Consider the following 20,467-nt stretch of genomic DNA (forward strand, 5'->3'; position numbering starts at 1 on the left):
ACAATTCCCCAAAATCAATAGCTCATTAAGTGTTCGACATTGGATACTGACCATGTTGTTTAAGTGGACTTGTTTAACTGAAGGCTTTCGGTCATGCATCCGTACCAGATCACGTTTCAACACGGCGTGGGACACAGCTCCTACGTTTCATTAGCCAGCTTATAGAAAAGGTCCTCGATATATTGGTAACGAATCAAATATATCTTTCCTGCCTCTTCTCGTCTGACTTCTGATTTCTATCTGACTGGGAACGATCGAATATAGAAGGTGCTACTGGTAGCTAGTTGTAAAACTAGAACATCCGTTGCATCATCATTGGTGAGACCGACGTGATCTGGTACACCAAGTCAATATACTGTGAGTCTGTTCCATTTTGGAATATTATTATTCATTGTTATTCTTTATTTGAATTTTATATATTGTGATATACTTTTTATTCGCGAATTTTTTTTTCCGGATATATTTTAATTAGACATTTTTCGTTATCTATATTACTATGACGGAACACTCACCCAAGGTTTTTAAGTTGAAGTCTATTCCCCCTATTTCGATTCAGTTAACGCCATTTTGGCCCAAAAATATCGAGTCTTGGTTCTGCTATGCAGAAGCCGATTTTTGCATGCACGGAATCACGGACTCGCGCACACGTTTCCTCGCGGTAGTTAAGGCGTTACCGCGCGAATTCAACAAGTACGTAACACCTAGTATGTTTACTAGTGATGTTCCCGAACCTTATGAAACGCTTAAACTTTCGATTTTAAAACGCGGAGACCTAACTGATCGACAACGATTAGACAAACTCCTTAACAATATCGACTTGCAACAGGGTTCTGCGACAGACATGTTGCTTAGAATGAGAGAAGTCATCGGCCAACGAACTTTCGATGATGGCCTATTTAGACAACTTTTCTTGTCTAAACTCCCTCAACAGGTGCAGGCAGTGCTTGTTTCATTTCAAAACAATGCCATAGATGAACTAGCTGCATCTGCCGATCGAATCTTGGAAATCACCAAATTTTCTAAGGCCGAGGTTTTTCCATCAAAGAAAAACCCCAATCAACCTCGACTGACATGGCCGAACTATGTCACACGCTTACAAGATATCTTAGAGTTCGTAATGACCGTAGTCGGTCAAAATCCCCACGTAGGAGCGTTTCACGTAAGAGATCTGTCTCTCGACCACGAGAGACAGACAACCCCGACTGGTGCTGGTATCACAACCGGTACGGTAAATCCTCTAGAAATTGCAGGAAGCCCTGCAATTATCCGACCCCAAAATCGAGTGACACGAAAAACAGTTCGGGAAACTTCCCAGCCGGCACGCGTTAACGGCAACCGTAGCCGGCGAACACAGCCGTCTGTTATACGTCACAGATGTGACTACGAAAGTTCGCTACCTCGTCGACACCAGCGCAGAAGTTAGCGTGCTTCCAGCAAATCCCGACGACAGACTTCGCGAGTCTGTTTTAAGTTTACAGGCGGCAAACGGAAAACCGATCGCTACTTACGGTAAAAGATACGTCTACCTTAACGTGGGTTTACGCAAACCCATCCATTGGATCTTCGTGGTTGCAGACGTCTCTATGCCAATCATTGGTATAGACCCGTTACAACACCACAATCTACTCATCGACACACGCTCACGAAGGTTAATAGACGGAAACACTAAGTTATCCGTTTGCGTAACTCCTTGTTCTGGTTGCAGGTTATCCCCAGTCACGATTAAGCACGCCATAGACCCCCCATACCAATCAGTACTCGACAAATACCCCGGGATATACCAATCGCAATCGAAATTACCTTGTGTAACCAGCAATGTTACACATCACATCTCGACTACAGGACCACCTGTATTTTCGAAAGCTCGAAGACTCGCTCCCGAGAAGCTTAGGTTAGCTAAAAACGAATTCGACCACATGATGGACCTAGGGATAATTCGACCATCGAATAGTCCATGGGCATCCCCATTGCACATGGTCCCTAAAAAGGACAACAATGATTGGCGGCCAACTGGTGATTATCGGCGTCTGAATGCTAAAACCATTCCCGATCGTTACCCGCTGCCTCATATTCACGATTTGACAGCTACCTTGAAAGGTACAACTGTCTTTTCGAAAATCGACTTGGTTAAAGCTTATAACCAAATACCGATGGCACCTGACGACATTCCTAAAACCGCCATCATCACTCCTTTCGGTCTTTACGAATTTCTACGAATTCCTTTTGGTTTAAGAAATGCCGCTCAAACCTCCCAAAGCTTTATCGACGATGTCTTCCGAGGTCTCAACTTCGTACATGCGTATGTTGATGACTGTCTAATAGCAAGTCCGGACAGAGAATCACATCTCAAGCATCTGGACATTGTTTTCGATCGACTCCAAAGGCGTGGCATTACTGTAAACATTCAGAAATGCCAAATGGGAACCAACTCCTTAGACTTCTTAGGACACACTATTGATGCTCAAGGCATCCGACCCCTTAGGAGCAAAGTGGCGGCCATTCTGGATTACCCAGAACCGACCACGATCAAGCAATTGAGAATTTTCAACGGCCTTGTAAGTTTCTATAGACGGTTCATACCTAAATGCGCATCTCTTACAAAACCGTTAACCGACCAGCTTCGTGGAAATGCAAAATCGATTAGTTTAGACGACACAGCCCGTAAAGCATTCTCCACAGTTAAGGAACACATCGCTAAAGCAACCCTGCTTGCTCATCAGGACACTCAAGCGCCCATTAATATCGCAGTAGACGCATCCGACTCAGCAATCGGAGCAGTCTTACAACAATGGGTTAACAACTCGTGGCAACCTCTAGGATTTTTCTCGAGACGGTTGTTAGACACGGAATCTAGGTACAGCAATTTCGGTAGGGAACTCTTAGCTATGTATTGTGCTGTACGACATTTCCAACATTTCATCGAAGGAAAAGAATTCACGCTTTTTACCGATCACAAACCTCTTACCTTCTCTTTAAATTCATCTTCAGACAAGTACTCACCGCGAGAGTCTCGACAACTAGACTACATTTCGCAGTTTACTTCAGAAATACAACACATTTCTGGAGCAAACAATGTAGTCGCAGACGCCTTGTCTCGAATAAGTTCCTTGAACAGTTTCCAAGGAATCGACCTTCTTAAACTCGCTCAGCTTCAAAAAGAAGACATTGATCTTCAGCATGAGTTATCCTCAACAACTCTTAAACTAAGTGTTAGGCAGATGGGAACAGGTAAGGAAACCTTACTCTGTGACACATCTACAGGTAGGGATCGTCCAATTGTACCAAAACATTATCGACGCAACGTCTTCAATACGTTGCACAATCTTTCTCATCCAGGTGCTCGTGCAACAATCAAGCTTATAGCCGAACGCTTTTGCTGGCCTGGCATGAATAAAGACGTGAGGGAGTGGGCACGCTCCTGTGTTAGCTGTCAGAAAGCTAAGGTCATAAGACACAACAAATGTCCCTTAGGTTCTTTCAAAACCCCTGACGCTCGTTTCGACCACGTCCATCTAGATTTGGTAGGACCCTTACCCGACTCGAACGGATACTCATATCTCTTGACATGCGTAGACCGTTTCACTCGATGGCCAGAAGCAGTACCGATTAAGGACATTACTGCTGAAACTGTGGCTCGCGCTTTCGTCGAACGATGGGTAGCTAATTTCGGCTGCCCTTCAACCATCACTACAGACCGCGGACGCCAGTTCGAATCGGGACTTTTCCGTTGTCTGACCTCACTATTAGGAATCACGCGCTTCCGAACGACCGCCTACCACCCACAAGCAAACGGGTTGGTAGAACGTTTTCATCGACAACTTAAAGCCTCATTATCAGCTTCAAACGTTTCACAGTGGACAGACGCTCTTCCACTCGTCTTGCTAGGTATCCGCAATGCAGTGAAAGCTGACATTGGATACACGGCATCTCAACTCGTTTACGGAACGACACTCCGACTCCCAGGAGAATTCGTGGATCCTTCAGCTTCTTCATTGAACATGGATCTAAACTCTTACACGAGTAGGCTTACAAACGCTATGCGTTCAGTTAAACCTGCTCACACTCGACCTCAATCAACTGATGTTTTCGTTCAACCTGAATTACGACATAGTACACATGTCTTCGTTCGTCGAGACTCACATCAACGACCCCGTGAATCAGCATACGAAGGACCCTTCAAAGTTCTTCAACGCGAACCTAAGTACTATGTAGTCGATAAGAACGGTACGAACGATAGCATCAGTATCGACCGACTCAAAGCAGCGTACTTAGAAGGAAACCCTAGCTACGTCGATTTTCCTTCGGTACAAGCAAACGACACAGCTACTACACTCGTAGTACCCTACACGACAGCCGACACACAACTTGATACTTCGTCAACGTCGATAGATAAACCTAAAACAACGCGTTCTGGAAGACGGGTAATATTTCCAGAACATCTTAACGAATATTGCACGTAGGACATACGCTTTATCTTGAATTACCCTTGCATAGTTTATCATAAATTTTTTTTTTTATATGCTCTTTTTTTTTATTTATATAAAAAAAAAGCATTTTTTAAATTTTTTTTGAGCGTATATATATATATATTTTTATATATAAAAAAAAACCAAAAGAAAACCATGTTTTTTCCGACCGCTTTTACGCTTTTTGGAAGTGTATTAGTTTATTCATTTTTTTTCCCGCTCATCTTGTGTCCCTACGCAAGTACGAATGTATTTTTGATATGCACTCACACGTTCTATTTTTCCTCTTCTCCAGGACGGCTGGAAAAGAACGACGAAGTTTCGCAAGGAACCGAAATTTTCATTGTACTTTATTTCATTATTGTTATGTTGTACATTTTGGTCCCTTAGTGTAAGGAAAGACGACCAGACGCTGCTAAACAAAGCAAGCTATCAGAAAAGTGTTTACCAACGACAAACTTGTTGGGTTTAAACTTCTGGCTGGTCACGTCTTAGGGGCATCACTACCTCACTAGGGGGGGAGTGATCTGTAGCTGTAAATAATTCCCCAAAATCAATAGCTCATTAAGTGTTCGACATTGGATACTGACCATGTTGTTTAAGTGGACTTGTTTAACTGAAGGCTTTCGGTCATGCATCCGTACCAGATCACGTTTCAACACGGCGTGGGACACAGCTCCTACGTTTCATTAGCCAGCTTATAGAAAAGGTCCTCGATATATTGGTAACGAATCAAATATATCTTTCCTGCCTCTTCTCGTCTGACTTCTGATTTCTATCTGACTGGGAACGATCGAATATAGAAGGTGCTACTGGTAGCTAGTTGTAAAACTAGAACATCCGTTGCGTCATCAATACGTATTCAAAGTGCATTCTTGTACATAACTTATTTTATCCCCTTATTCACTAACGCGAACCAAGTTGATAAAAATATACGGGGGTTCGAGGAGTGTATATTTCGATAACAATTATCATACGATCAAGCAAGAGTAAGATGCAGAGCCACTAAAACTGAGGAGACTGACATTATGGTGTGGTCGATAGTGTTTCACATTTTCTATAGAGCAATTTCCGGTTGCACTGATTTTCTCTGAGCTGTGGTTCAAAGAAGTCCTTCGGCTCAAGGTGTGACACCGGAAATAGTTAAGGAGGATGTTATGGAGATTGGAAGAAAACTCAATAGACATGTTTATTTAGTAGTCATAGGAAAATGATACGAAGTATACACTTGATAGAATAAAGCATAAGGTGTTGGGACTGGAAAATGTAGAGCATGGACTAAAGAGGCCAGTAAAGGATAAAATATTTTTACCTAGTGATAAAACCATGGCATATGAATCTCTTATTTACTCACAAGGTTAGACGTTTGGTGGCCCATCGTCAAATGTAGCCTGACTTAGGAAAGCTGTACCGAATCGGTCCATAAAGCAGTTTAGAAGAGATTTCAATTGAGTTAAAGATTGAATTGACCGGATATTCCTTGGTAACATCTCAGGGACTCGTGTTAGGTAGAACAATCAAAGTATAAACTGTTTAGCTTTTTTCATTGCAGTAGAGATATGTTCCCCTCTCCAGTTTATCAAATGTTTGAGCGGCAATGGAATTGGTAGCAGTTTTCAATGTCGTGACGGAATTTTCTGATTGACTATTCGGGCGAATGTGCCTGAGAGCAGTAAACAGATGCCTGCATCCTCTACCACTCAACCAGGTGGTGAATGTGTCTAAGGCAAAATCAAAGGCATTATCAGTCACTAACACTACATAAAACCCCTTCCAAATAAATTTTTTTAGTAATTGTATTGTGAAGTCAAAATTTAGTGAAGCTATGAATATCTTCTAACCACTTAGGAAAGAACAAAGACAACAAGTACATAGTGTTTTCCGAGAAATGCACCACAATAGTCTGCATGAATTCTCTGCTAGTCCTTAGACAATACTGGCCATGGAGTGCACTGCAAGGAATGATTTTTGACTAATGATATCTTCTGCAATTGCTTGCTGTACGACATATATCTGCATTTGTCTCCGGCCACCAACATGTGAGCCTTGCCAAGGACTTCATTTTCAAAGCACTTTTAAAACAGATTTATGTAATGAAGGAGGAATAAAAACACGATCACCTAAACACAAAATACCATCACGAGTATTGGATAACTCCGCGTGCTTGAAAAAATAGACAGGGAATCTACGTTTCAGATTAACACTCCAGTCTTTTCGTATAGTACTGGGTATACATCCAAAGTATTTGCGATTTTCTCTAATAAAATCTGGACGTCTCAGCGGTAATGGTTGCAATGGCACGCAGTCTGTAGTAGTAACAGGTCCGTCTTGTAATGATTAAATAAACATTTGGCACGACAAGAAAAATTAGGAATAAAACAGGAATAGTATTAAAGAGCACCCACAAGTGAACGTAGTTCTGTACGCCTTTGTAGACGGTGCATTTGTCAGTGGAGCTAGTCGCTTCTATTTTTGCTTCAAAACCGTTACCATCAACTAGGTGTCCAAGACACCTAAAACTGGATACACAAACCGAACACTTATTCGGATTCCCCGTAATATTCTTCTCAATTAAACCACTCAGTAAAGCAATAATTTTCTGACCATGAGCTAATTTACCAGAACCATGTATAATGAGATCGTCTTGATAAACTTCAACACTTTTAAGGTCATTGATCATATTATTCATCACTTCCTGAAATATGGCTGGCGAACAACTTAAACCAATTGGAAGTATTATTTCAACATGTAAAAAGAGTGTTAAATGACATTGATCTGAGGAATTCTGGAATAAGCATCTTTTAAGTTAACTGCCAAGAATATCTTGGAACCGTGATTCCGATCAAGAATATCTTCAGATTTCGCCGTCGTGCATATTTGCTTCAATAAAAACGAGCTAAGTGTTAGTCTAAAATAACCATATGATCTAGGGGCCTTGCCATCAGACTTCAATGGCGTGACAGAAGGAGTATCCCATGCTTAAGACTGGATGGGTTCAATCATACGTCACGCAAACAAATCGTTGAATATCTTATGTACTGCTTCTTGACGACTATAGGAAATCATTCGCCTACTGAAAAGGATAGATCACCATGTACTTGAAATTTTGTGGGCTGGATTCTCAAATCTCCTTTGCACTTAGCAAACGCAGCTATCAGATTTTTCAACAAAGCATCAAAGTCTTCTTTAGAGACTAATAAATACAACTCTATTATAAGCCTTTCCAAATTTTCCAAACCCACTGTTCATGGTTCGGTTTCTCCAACTAAAAACTCACAAGGCATGTATGAGGAAATATCATGTCCAAACAGCTACCTACAGAACCCTGGTACAGGCGGTCTTGTTCGGCAATCTTCAATATTGAGACTTCAGCGGGTCGTGCTATAATGTTGGAATATGAAGTTTTTAACTTGTGAAATAATGGACTCACTACCGCCTATGTTAACAATAAATTCATGGAATGAACAAAGAGAGGTTCATATACGCTTCTGAATATAGAATGTACTTTTCGAACTCGTGAATAAAGATAAACGGTCACTGGAAATACTCAACTTCATGAAGTCCCGACTTCATGGCTCATCATCACTAGTGGTAAAGTGAACAATAGCTTTGCGACCCAACTTGATGTGTCCCATATTACCACACTTATAGCACTTAGCATAACGACAGACACATGAATCACGCAAGTGAAATTTACCACAGTATAAGCAGTTACCGAACCCGTGCTCACCTGTAACTTGCTTAGAAATTCTGTGTTGAATCATTTTTGATATTTTCATGAGTATGGGAACCATTATTAAACAAACGCGAGCTTGAGAGATATCGTGAATGTAGTTGATCACGAGGACTTAACAAAGTGTTAGGAGTTTTCATTACCTTGAAACCATTCTAGTCCAATGCTTCATAGTTAATAAACGCTAGATTAACCTTTGGGTTTCCGAATTAATTCTCATTCTGAAGTCGAATTATTTATGACAGCATTCTATGGACCACCAAGTTGACCTTCTAAATGTTCTCCAAAATTGGACTTCGCTGACTTTTTCTGTGGTTTAAGTTTGAAGTCTTAAGCTTTCTGGTTATTTTGTCACAGCGTCTTGTAAAGCTTCGATCTCTCTTTTCAAAACTAGCTCGCTGCACGTGGCTAATCATTTATTCTTTGAGAAATCCACATGAGAATAAAGTTGGTTTTTCTAGATAAGCCAGATTCTTTAGCAGGCTATACGCTTCTTTGCCAGTGAATGTCAAGAAATAAGCAGCGATTTCGTAGCTTTTAATACCTTTTCCAGCCATTCACCGCATTTCAAACTGCAGCATCTAATCTTCAAGAATATCCTCACTTGAATTAATATCCAGTTGTTCAAGATTTGACTACATTGCTACACCAGTGTGCCAATGAAACGTGTCCAAATTAATGTGCTAACTAGGAATTTTCGAAGTAGTGCAGTCTTAGGTAGTAGAAATAGGTGAACACAAATGAACGTACTATGTTTGGAATTCGTAATAAGCGCACTATGGGGTTCGCAGGAAACATCAGTTAGTACAAATATCTTTAATGAAATGTCATGATACAGGAAAAGTTTGCTACCTCGTCGACACCAGCGCAGAAGTTAGCGTGCTTCCAGCAAATCCTAACGACAGACTTCGCGAGTCTGTTTTAAGTTTACAGGCGGCAAACGGAAAACCGATCGCTACTTACGGTAAAAGATACGTCTACCTTAACGTGGGTTTACGCAAACCCATCCACTGGATCTTCGTGGTTGCAGATGTTTCTTTGCCAATCATTGGTATAGACCCGTTACAATATCACAATCTACTCATCGACACTAGCTCAAGAAAGTTAGTAGACGGAAACACTAAGTTATCCGTTTGCGTAACTCCTTGTTCTGGTTGCAGGTTATCCCCAGTCACGATTAAGCACGCCATAGACCCCCCATACCAATCAGTACTCGACAAATACCCCGGGATATACCAATCGCAATCGAAATTACCTTGTGTAACCAGCAATGTTACACATCACATCTCGACTACAGGACCACCTGTATTTTCGAAAGCTCGAAGACTCGCTCCCGAGAAGCTTAGGTTAGCTAAAAACGAATTCGACCACATGATGGACCTAGGGATAATTCGACCATCGAATAGTCCATGGGCATCCCCATTGCACATGGTCCCTAAAAAGGACAACAATGATTGGCGGCCAACTGGTGATTATCGGCGTCTGAATGCTAAAACCATTCCCGATCGTTACCCGCTGCCTCATATTCACGATTTGACAGCTACCTTGAAAGGTACAACTGTCTTTTCGAAAATCGACTTGGTTAAAGCTTATAACCAAATACCGATGGCACCTGACGACATTCCTAAAACCGCCATCATCACTCCTTTCGGTCTTTACGAATTTCTACGAATTCCTTTTGGTTTAAGAAATGCCGCTCAAACCTCCCAAAGCTTTATCGACGATGTCTTCCGAGGTCTCAACTTCGTACATGCGTATGTTGATGACTGTCTAATAGCAAGTCCGGACAGAGAATCATATCTCCAGCATCTGGACATTGTTTTCGGTCGACTCCAAAGGCATGGCATTACTGTCAACATTCAGAAATGCCAAATCGGAACCAACTCCTTAGACTTCTTGGGACATACTATTGATGCTCAAGGCATCCGACCCCTTAGGAGCAAAGTGGCGGCCATTCTGGATTACCCAGAACCGACCACGATCAAGCAATTGAGAATTTTCAACGGCCTTGTAAGTTTCTATAGACGGTTCATACCTAAATGCGCATCTCTTACAAAACCGTTAACCGACCAGCTTCGTGGAAATGCAAAATCGATTAGTTTAGACGACACAGCCCGTAAAGCATTCTCCACAGTTAAGGAACACATCGCTAAAGCAACCCTGCTTGCTCATCAGGACACTCAAGCGCCCATTAATATCGCAGTAGACGCATCCGACTCAGCAATCGGAGCAGTCTTACAACAATGGGTTAACAACTCGTGGCAACCTCTAGGATTTTTCTCGAGACGGTTGTTAGACACGGAATCTAGGTACAGCAATTTCGGTAAGGGAACTCTCAGGCTATGTATTGTGGTTGTACGACATTTCCAACCATTTCATCGAAGGAAAAAGAATTCACGTTTTTACGGATCACAAACATCTTACCTTCTCTTTAAATTCATCTTCAGACAAGTACTCACCGCGAGAGTCTCGACAACTAGACTACATTTCGCAGTTTACTTCAGAAATACAACACATTTCTGGAGCAAACAATGTAGTCGCAGACGCCTTGTCTCGAATAAGTTCCTTGAACAGTTTCCAAGGAATCGACCTTCTTAAACTCGCTTCAGCTTCAAAAAGAAGACATTGATCTTCAGCATGAGTTATCCTCAACAACTCTTAAACTAAGTGTTAGGCAGATGGGAACAGGTAAGGAAACCTTACTCTGTGACACATCTACAGGTAGGGATCGTCCAATTGTACCAAAACATTATCGACGCAACGTCTTCAATACGTTGCACAATCTTTCTCATCCAGGTGCTCGTGCAACAATCAAGCTTATAGCCGAACGCTTTTGCTGGCCTGGCATGAATAAAGACGTGAGGGAGTGGGCACGCTCCTGTGTTAGCTGTCAGAAAGCTAAGGTCATAAGACACAACAAATGTCCCTTAGGTTCTTTCAAAACCCCTGACGCTCGTTTCGACCACGTCCATCTAGATTTGGTAGGACCCTTACCCGACTCGAACGGATACTCATATCTCTTGACATGCGTAGACCGTTTCACTCGATGGCCAGAAGCAGTACCGATTAAGGACATTACTGCTGAAACTGTGGCTCGCGCTTTCGTCGAACGATGGGTAGCTAATTTCGGCTGCCCTTCAACCATCACTACAGACCGCGGACGCCAGTTCGAATCGGGACTTTTCCGTTGTCTGACCTCACTATTAGGAATCACGCGCTTCCGAACGACCGCCTACCACCCACAAGCAAACGGGTTGGTAGAACGTTTTCATCGACAACTTAAAGCTTCATTATCAGCTACAAACGTTTCACAGTGGACAGATGCTCTTCCATTCGTCTTGCTTGGATACACGGCATCTCAACTCGTTTACGGAACGACACTCAGACTCCCAGGAGAATTCGTAGATCCTTCATCTTCTTCATTGAACATGGATCTAAACTCTTACACGAGTAGGCTTACAAACGCTATGCGTTCAGTTAAACCTGCTCACACTCGACCTCAATCAACTGATGTTTTCGTTCAACCTGAATTACGACATAGTACACATGTCTTCGTTCGTCGAGACTCACATCAACGACCCCGTGAATCAGCATACGAAGGACCCTTCAAAGTTCTTCAACGCGAACCTAAGTACTATGTAGTCGATAAGAACGGTACGAACGATAGCATCAGTATCGACCGACTCAAAGCAGCGTACTTAGAAGGAAACCCTAGCTACGTCGATTTTCCTTCGGTACAAGCAAACGACACAGCTACTACACTCGTAGTACCCTACACGACAGCCGACACACAACTTGATACTTCGTCAACGTCGATAGATAAACCTAAAACAACGCGTTCTGGAAGACGGGTAAGATTTCCAGAACATCTAAACTTCTATTGCACGCAGGACACAAACTTAATATCGCATCCCCTGTTCAGTATTTATTATTAAAAATAATTTTTTTAATATGCACTTTTTTTTATTTATTTGAAAAAAAATTTTTTATTTTTTTGGGCGTATTTATATTTTTTTATGTATAAAAAAACCAAAAAAAACATTTTTTTCCGATCGCTTTTACGCTGTTTGCAAGTGCATTAGTTTATTTATTTATTTTTCCGCTCATCTTGTGTCCTTACGCAAGTACGAATGTATTTTTGATATGCACTCACACGTTCTATTTTTCCTCTTTTCCAGGACAGCTGGAAAAGAACGACGAAGTTTCGCAAGGAACCGAAATTTTCATTGTACTTTATTTCATTATTGTTATGTTGTACATTTTGGTCCCTTAGTGTAAGGAAAGACGACCAGACGCTGCTAAACAAAGCAAGCTATCAGAAAAGTGTTTACCAACGACAAACTTGTTGGGTTTAAACTTCTGGCTGGTCACGTCTTAGGGGCATCACTACCTCACTAGGGGGGGAGTGATCTGTAGCTGTAAATAATTCCCCAAAATCAATAGCTCATTAAGTGTTCGACATTGGATACTGACCATGTTGTTTAAGTGGACTTGTTTAACTGAAGGCTTTCGGTCATGCATCCGTACCAGATCACGTTTCAACACGGCGTGGGACACTGCCCCTACGTTCACTAGTCAGCTTAGAATAAACGTTCCTCGATATATTGGTAACGAATCAAATATATCTTTCCTGCCTCTTCTCGTCTGACTTCTGATTTCCGTTGGCCAAGAAGGTTTCGATTATAGAAGGTGCTACTGGTAGCTAATTGTAAAGTTAGAATAACCAGTCGTATCCTCAACTTTCTAGAAAATCATTTTACAACCTTACAACTAGAATTTGTGATTGATAAACTTAGTAGGTCTACGAGCCTTGAAGGCTTATGATATCGCTTGTTCAGTGAATGTAAGACTTCTGGAATATTTCACTCCAAACTCACAGATGCTAGCAATTTCAGCTTATTCGGATGCAAGCTTATCTGTGAGTTAAGCTCACCAAAATACACGTACCTAGCTCTTTGAGTATCAAGAGAAAGAAACCACGCATCGCACCAGTCTATGATTTCATCCACATCTTTCTCTATCATAACGCTTATATCTAGACTAGGGATTGCATGGAATGCATATATGACTTTAGGGTCGTCGGCATATTAAATGCGTTTTCAAGTGTAAATCAATTGCATCTGTTATTAATATACATATTAAACAGTTGAGGTGCGATAACTGAGCCCTGGAGGACACCAGTACTAATGTTCTGAAGGTAGGAGAAGAGTTGCTGCACTTTCAGCACCTGAGTTCTGTTCTTTACGAAGGGTGAAATCCATTTATACATTTTACCTGCTTTACTGAGTGTCTTAAACTTAAATGGTAAAGACAAGTGTTATACTTTATCGAATGGTCTGTTAAAGTCAATCTATAGAGGGACAACTACTTTTCCTTCATCCCTATTCTCTATTATATGACGATATGATACATTTGAGGATAATCCAGCTATCAAATAACCTATGAATATTCCCTTTAAAAATGGTCTTTGAAAGCAATAAAAATCATTGGTGTCCAACGGTTGATTATCGACGACTCAAAGCAAAACCCCTCCTGATTGTTACCCCCAACTGTATATCCACAAACTGATAGCGACTGTTTTCCCGAAAATTGACCTCATAAGAGCATGAATTGAAATCCTGCTGCGGATGATATTTATAAAACTGAAAAGTCGTAAAATTGGACGACAGTATGAAGAAAACACTGTCTGCAGTATAAGGCAGTATCGCTGGGAAATTATTTTTGCGTATCCTGATAGCAAAGCACCAATTAGTATTTCAATATATAACGACAACTAATTAAAATTTCAAGCTAGACCTTAAAAAAAATTGAGAGGCTTGAAGGATCAGCAAAGCAAACGGAATATATTTCCACTTTGTGAAAGGAATTTAAGTTGATTTTTATGTGTGCCTGGAGATCTCTTCTAACTTAACTCCTTTGAATTTTGAAGGCTAAGGTGATTAAGTATTGCCGAAGAGTTTAGGGACGCTATCTACCTGGAGAGGCTCATGAAATTTGAAGAATCCAAGCTAGAATACCATAACCTGTATATTGACATTATCAAAGCAACAATACACACCTGGGTAGAATTATGTAAAATTAAATTTTAACCCGAAGGTTTTTATTAAATAAAAACTATAGGGTCACTAAACCAACGCCTTACGTTGCCTTCCTATGAGATGCCTAAATATGAAGTGTTTCAATGTACCATTCGCTATAGTATTTACAGTTGATCGCTTTACGAAAATGTCAACATTACCATTGCGATCAGTCTTAGTGCCAGATCGGAGTTAGAAAAAAAATGAAGAGCCCTCAAAATCCGTATTTTAATATAATGAAACATTACCCACTTTCATCATGGAAAAGACGGGGAAATGTTGACGAAATATGCTTTGTAACGGTAAGATTAAGCAATCACTGATTCATTATATCCGTTCAGGATCCTACTATCAACTCTGAGGTATTGCTAATAGATGGTTTAGTCAATGCAGTTAATCATGCCACAGTTCCTAATGATCGAAAGTGTAATTTGGGCCTCACTGGGGAATATCTGTATCTAATTTTAAGGCCATTGAAGAATAAGAAATTTCTTGTCAGATTTGATTGTAGAACAAAGAGTTCGGTTGTCTACCGCGTTACAGTGACGAATGCTCTGAAGTTGCCTAAAGTTTCAAACTTCTCGCTTTGTCTCCCTTTGCCATTGCTGACTGTTTCACCAGATTTAGAAGAACCGAAATGGGTCGTTTTGCGTTTTGATCTTCGTAAAATCATTAATAAATACTCCAGCTATCATTACCACAGCTTGAGTCGCCTAAAACTATGCTGTAGTTTGTTAATATATGCAGCATTTACATCTGATAATAAGTATTCACCATTTGTTTTAAGAAAAAAGAATATGCTTAAAAATTCAGTCCTCCCACTTCCCAAAGAGTTTCAACCTGTATTGAATTTAAAAAAGTTATATGAGACTTTCGAACTAGTCACCATACCTGAAGATGGGACTGATCACTTCGAGGGTATGTGGATCGTTTTATTTATCTGTATCAAACAATGTGTTTATAGTGATTTCTACAAAATGTAGTGCTTAAACCTATTATGAAGAAGATTAATATTGATCGTTAAGGCTTAAAGTGTCTATAGATATCGACTTTCTGCGCCAATACTATGCTTCGATTTGGCATTATTTTGTAGGATTGGTGCATGTATTTAGAGTCAATCGCTTAGTTGAGTTTCGCGATAGGCCTTTTTGTCTATCATCTTCATCTATCTCTTACTCACTTACTTACTTATTTACTTACGACTGTTACTCCAAATAAACCGTATGCCGCCGACCAGCATACTCCAAGCCACTCTGTTCTGGGCCTTCCTTTCTAGTTCAATCCATTTCTCAGTGTAATGTGTTCTTTAGTCTTTCTTTTCTCCTCTGGCCTTGAGGATTCTAAGTGAGGGCTGCATTGTGATGCACCTGGGTGCTTTCCTCATGATTTGCGTCTTCGATGATTTACATACGAATTATTAGTTTTATTTATATACTAAACAGTTACAAGACCACTTTAGTTGAATGTTTACTGGCTTGGTTATCATTAATAAAGCATCAGAGCCCTTTTTATACATAATGTTAGGTGGCTTTTGATAATGCATCGCTGCATGCAATTGAAAATATACCCACTTTAATTGCTTGACTGTGGACTCAAAGTGTAGGTTTTGAAATATTTTAATTACACTATTTTACTTTGCTTGGTATCATAGATACTAGTTTTTAATAGGAATTGTAAGTCACGTAACTGAAAAATTTGTATGTCACTTATATGAATAGCGAGTTTTCTGTTGTTGAATAGGAATGATTCGACCACCTAGCCCACTTCAACGTCACAATTCGTGATTAATACCCTGCCTGGATTACTCTGACGCAATATCCATAACCACGAATACCATATACAAAGTTAAGGTTTTAGCATCGACATGGCTATAGCATCTTACTATAGCATCCTTCCAGTCTTTTGCTAATTGACCCCAACTTTCAGACAGATTGAGACATCTGCTTAAGGGATTCGTGACAAAATTCTCTAATCCCTTTAGTGACCTAGTATACATTTCATCTGGTGCCATGGATCTGCCTACATCAAGCTCACTTAGCAGACCAAAAACATCTAATTTTTTAATAGTCACAGTGATCGATGTGTGTGTAAACTGAGGGGGAGTGCATCTCTATGGTATATACATTGTCCATTTTGTAGTATTAAGTCATTTTCATTAATAGATTTAAATGCTACTTTTGGCAGCTTGGTTTGATTGTTCCGAGTCCACTAAGCTATCTAGTCTATCAACCTTTAGCAAGGTGATCCCAGAGAACTACTGTGGTACTAGCTGGTTTAGTGGATCTTTTATCAACTCAATGTCATGCTCAAAATGGGTTCTGGGTTCTGAGCTTTCACCCTCCTTGACCCTATGAAAGACAGGTGACCTGTCGCTATGATCAGTCTTCAATTTCTCAGCTACTGCTTGGTGGACTGACTTTTCTTTAGCAACATTAGGTCGTTTCTCATTTTTTTATCTGTACCCATTCACCAACGTTTATTGGAGTAGAAAGCACAGTCACGTTACAAACACTGTGGAATCCTGGATGATCGATTATTTGGGTGGTCGGGTTGTTTTTTTTTCTGCTAGAAACATATCCATCCTTGAGATTAGGTCTACTAGACGTTTCTTACTCGCTGCCATTTGGAAAGTGCAGGACAAAAGAAACTTCCTTTCTTGAAATTTTTTTCCTACAGAGCTCTTTATAGATCATCGTTCCCCTGTTAGCCCATGTAAGTTAATCGACTCTGAGCTTACCTTATGTAACTTCGCATAGATTTGTGTATTGACCGAGTGAGTACCATTTGATGTGTCTCAATTACACTTGCTAATACTCCTTTTAGCAGCATTCACCATTTCAATGGCTTCGGATAGCAATTTGCCTGCGTCTTAGCAGAATTACTAACACAACGACAAGCAACTGGTTTCGCTAAACTGTTTGAAAACCACGGGCGTTAGATTCGTGAAAACGTGGTGGTACAATTCTTTGCACTTGTTGCACTGCATGCCACGTCGCACAGGGCATCGACAGCCTGGGAGTTGGCAGTCGATTTTTCTCACTGTTCAGTCAGAGGTTTTGTTTAAAGAAACTAGACAAAGACAATGCCTAAATATAAGAAACTGCTGATCAGAAAAGATTGAAAATCTGTAAATTGTCAGTTGCAAAAGTTCAGATAAATACAAAAGGAAACAACGTACTCAAATGTGCATATGATAACGTACTTTCGAAAAAGAACAATACTCTTGGCGATTATACTAAATGTGTTAGCAGAATATAGATTGGATTAAAGCGCATTTCGTGCTGAATTGTGTTGGTGCACGTCGATTGGCTGCTTATTAACTAACCAGCACTAGTAGATACTTGGAGAAGACTCTAGAATCTTCTCCTGTAAGAACCATAAATATACTGACGTCTTTCTTCTTGTAATTTCTACTTTCATCTACCCGTGTTATTTGGAATATAGTTTCGTCCCTGTTCAACGGTATTCTGATTTTGGAACTTGTTGAGTGAATTGGTATCCATCAATGCTAAGCTATAGGAATAGCTCGGCCGTAATAAGAGAAATTATAACAAACTGAAATAAATTCATTTGAAGCGAAAACAGTAATCTTGATATACTATATATGATCAAAACAATAAAATTAACTCAGCGAGGAAAAATATCACTGTCCTTTTTAGACAACGCGCGTGCAATTAGTTAGTCCGTACTTGTCCTTGAAATTAATAATTTTCAGTAAATTGTCCACCTTTCATTGATCTCCCATTTAACAGAGAAACAGTTTAGTTCGATGATTTACTTGATAAGTGCTCGGAGACATATTCGTAGTAGTCTTCGACTTTTCGCCATAGCAATGCCAAGTAAATAAAACAGTGTCTTTGAAAACTCTTACTCAAAGTAGTCTGAATTTGACGACGTAGTTTTAGTAGCGTGTCGTTTATCTTGTTTTGTCTTGGACCCACACCAAAGATATACTAGTCCCATACTTTATATTAAAAGACTGACCACATATACACATTTCAAAAGATTCTCAGCAGTCTTTCATTCTGTGGTTCTAAATTAATTGTCTTGAAAGATGGGAACTAAGCCTCGCGTTTGAAGGCGAAATTACTGAAACTAGTACGTAGAATAGTCCATTTTAATGAAAGGACTTTCTGCTGTCACATTTTCGGATCCATAAAGACGACAGACAGTAACAAGTAACAGTACAAGCAGAGTAATTTAAGCATTTATTTCATTAAGAGACATCAAGTATGTTGAAGGTATTTAGAATCAATTAAGAAATATGGAACTCAGTAGAAGTTATTTATTTTAAGCTTTAAAATATCTTCACACTTTGCACATCCCTCAATTTTATCGATATATTTTGTTAAGCGAAAAATGCGGGAACGACTGGAAATATAAATTTGTTATCAAGTGCTGAAAACAAGAAATGTGAGCAATCACCATATTTAACAGGGCCAAACACGTTGGATGATGTACATAAACATAGGAAGAATATTGTTACGGATGACCATGAGGTAAGAAAGTCTAAAAAATTACAATATTATTTTCAACTTTCATTTTACTTTGAATTCTTCATTCAGCAATAACTAAGTGAAATCATTCTTAGTACTAATATTATAAGATTATCATCATGTCTGTTGTTTTCTTTAGTACTAGCTATTTGTAAATGTTGACTTCAGCCAACTCAGAATTAAAAGTAGGACGTTCTTATTCTTGTATATACTAGATTTACTGATTTTTACTATTGTAGCTTGATGGCTATAGATGCTGAAATGTCATTTCAGTTCATTAGTCATTCAAACATTCTGCTGGGCAACTGTTGATGATTTAAGCTAATTATATCATTACAAATTATACTGCAACCAAATTCAGTGGAGAATATGTTTTATCATCATACTTTTATTCTTGAATAATGATGTCGCCCACCATTCCATCAGTACATGATGCAGGCTTTATTAAAGAAACAATCTATAAAATCTGATGAATAATGATCGGAAAATCAAGTTGTGTTCACTCATTTCTACCAAATTCATAAATATTGTCACGAAGCATTAATAAGATAAACTATCCGACATTTGAAAGTAACTGAATGTGACGAGTGGCCATAATGGTGGTAATATGTGAAAAGCTTGTATATAAGAATATAGTACAGGAAGAAAGAAAGATATGAAGCAATTTTAATCTTATATTTTAAGGTAAGACAGAGAGTATGTACACCTACGCCATTGTGATCGATTCTGAGCCATGTTACACAGAGTCTTAACCATTGGTTAAGATAGTCACGCGGAACCCAACCAAGTAGTCTGCATCTACCAACATGACTCATGCTAGAGGTTAGTGACTTCTAGCACTGTTGCCATGTTTTGGTTTGGCCGCCCCTAACTCTCTTCCAACCATCCTCAATACTAGTCAGCATTGAGCGTCGTGGTAATCGGTGTTCGGGCATACATAACACGTGGCCAAACCATCTCAGTTGATGAAGATTTACAACCTCATCAACTTATTTCCTATCATTCCCTAATACCCTGCGTCCAACCTCACTATCACTTACCCGGTGATCCCAACAGATGCGAGCAATATTTCTAAGGCATCTGTAGTCAAATACTAGTAACTTACGAGTATCTTCTACTCTTAGTGGCCATGTTTCGCAGCCGTAAAGTAGAGCAGAACAAACTGCTGCGCAGTTTACTTGTCCCTTCATTGATAGACAGATATCTCAACTTCGCCATAGGTGTCATAAGTTGGCAAGAGCCAAACGAGCTTTCTGAATCCATGCAGAGTTTTTGTTAGGCACCAACCCAATAGTGCTGATCAGACTTCCAAGATAAGTGAAGTTACCGATGCGTCCGACCACTTAACTCCCTATCCTTAGTTCAGGTGTTGATGCAGGCCAATCGTGAAGCAACAGTTTGCATTTAGGAGTGAAAAAACGCATTCCAGACATCCTGGCATTGTTACTCAGTGCTATTAAAAGACTGCATTTCATCAGCATCTTCACCAAACAGGACTATATCATCGGTGTATTCTAAGTCGATAAGTGGACCTCTTGGTAGGAGATCGATTCCTGAAAATTCAGTCGACGAGAGAGTTATTTCCAGCAGTAGGTCTATGATGAAATTGAACAAAAATGAAGACAGTGGACAGTCTTGCCAGACACCACTTGAGGTTGTAAAATCAGATGACAGTTCACCATAAGCTCTGACTCG

The 20,467-nt window shown here is 40.0% G+C and overlaps 2 protein-coding genes across 2 annotated transcripts in view; both read left to right on the forward strand.

Moving 5' to 3' along the window:
• Window positions 1–453: 453 nt before the first annotated feature.
• Window positions 454–1,423, forward strand: Smp_185890 (hypothetical protein; the record flags this gene model as incomplete). Its single annotated transcript, XM_018799414.1, has 1 exon — window positions 454–1,423. Exon 1 carries the CDS (start codon window positions 497–499, stop codon window positions 1,421–1,423), a length of 927 nt encoding a protein of 308 aa, XP_018651205.1. The 5' UTR covers window positions 454–496.
• A 13,089-nt stretch (window positions 1,424–14,512) lies between these two features.
• Window positions 14,513–20,467, forward strand: part of Smp_156300 (hypothetical protein) — a gene marked incomplete at both ends in the record, with an annotated part of 39,029 nt that continues 33,074 nt past the window's right edge. The window contains 3 exons of the mRNA XM_018799415.1: window positions 14,513–14,578; window positions 14,618–15,194; window positions 18,630–18,775. Coding sequence (XP_018651206.1) covers window positions 14,513–14,578; window positions 14,618–15,194; window positions 18,630–18,775 — 789 coding nt within the window. The remainder of the gene's footprint in view (window positions 14,579–14,617; window positions 15,195–18,629; window positions 18,776–20,467) is intronic.

Source organism: Schistosoma mansoni, chromosome 3, assembly GCF_000237925.1.
Source record: "Schistosoma mansoni strain Puerto Rico chromosome 3, complete genome".
In the NCBI taxonomy this organism is placed as follows: domain Eukaryota; kingdom Metazoa; phylum Platyhelminthes; class Trematoda; order Strigeidida; family Schistosomatidae; genus Schistosoma; species Schistosoma mansoni.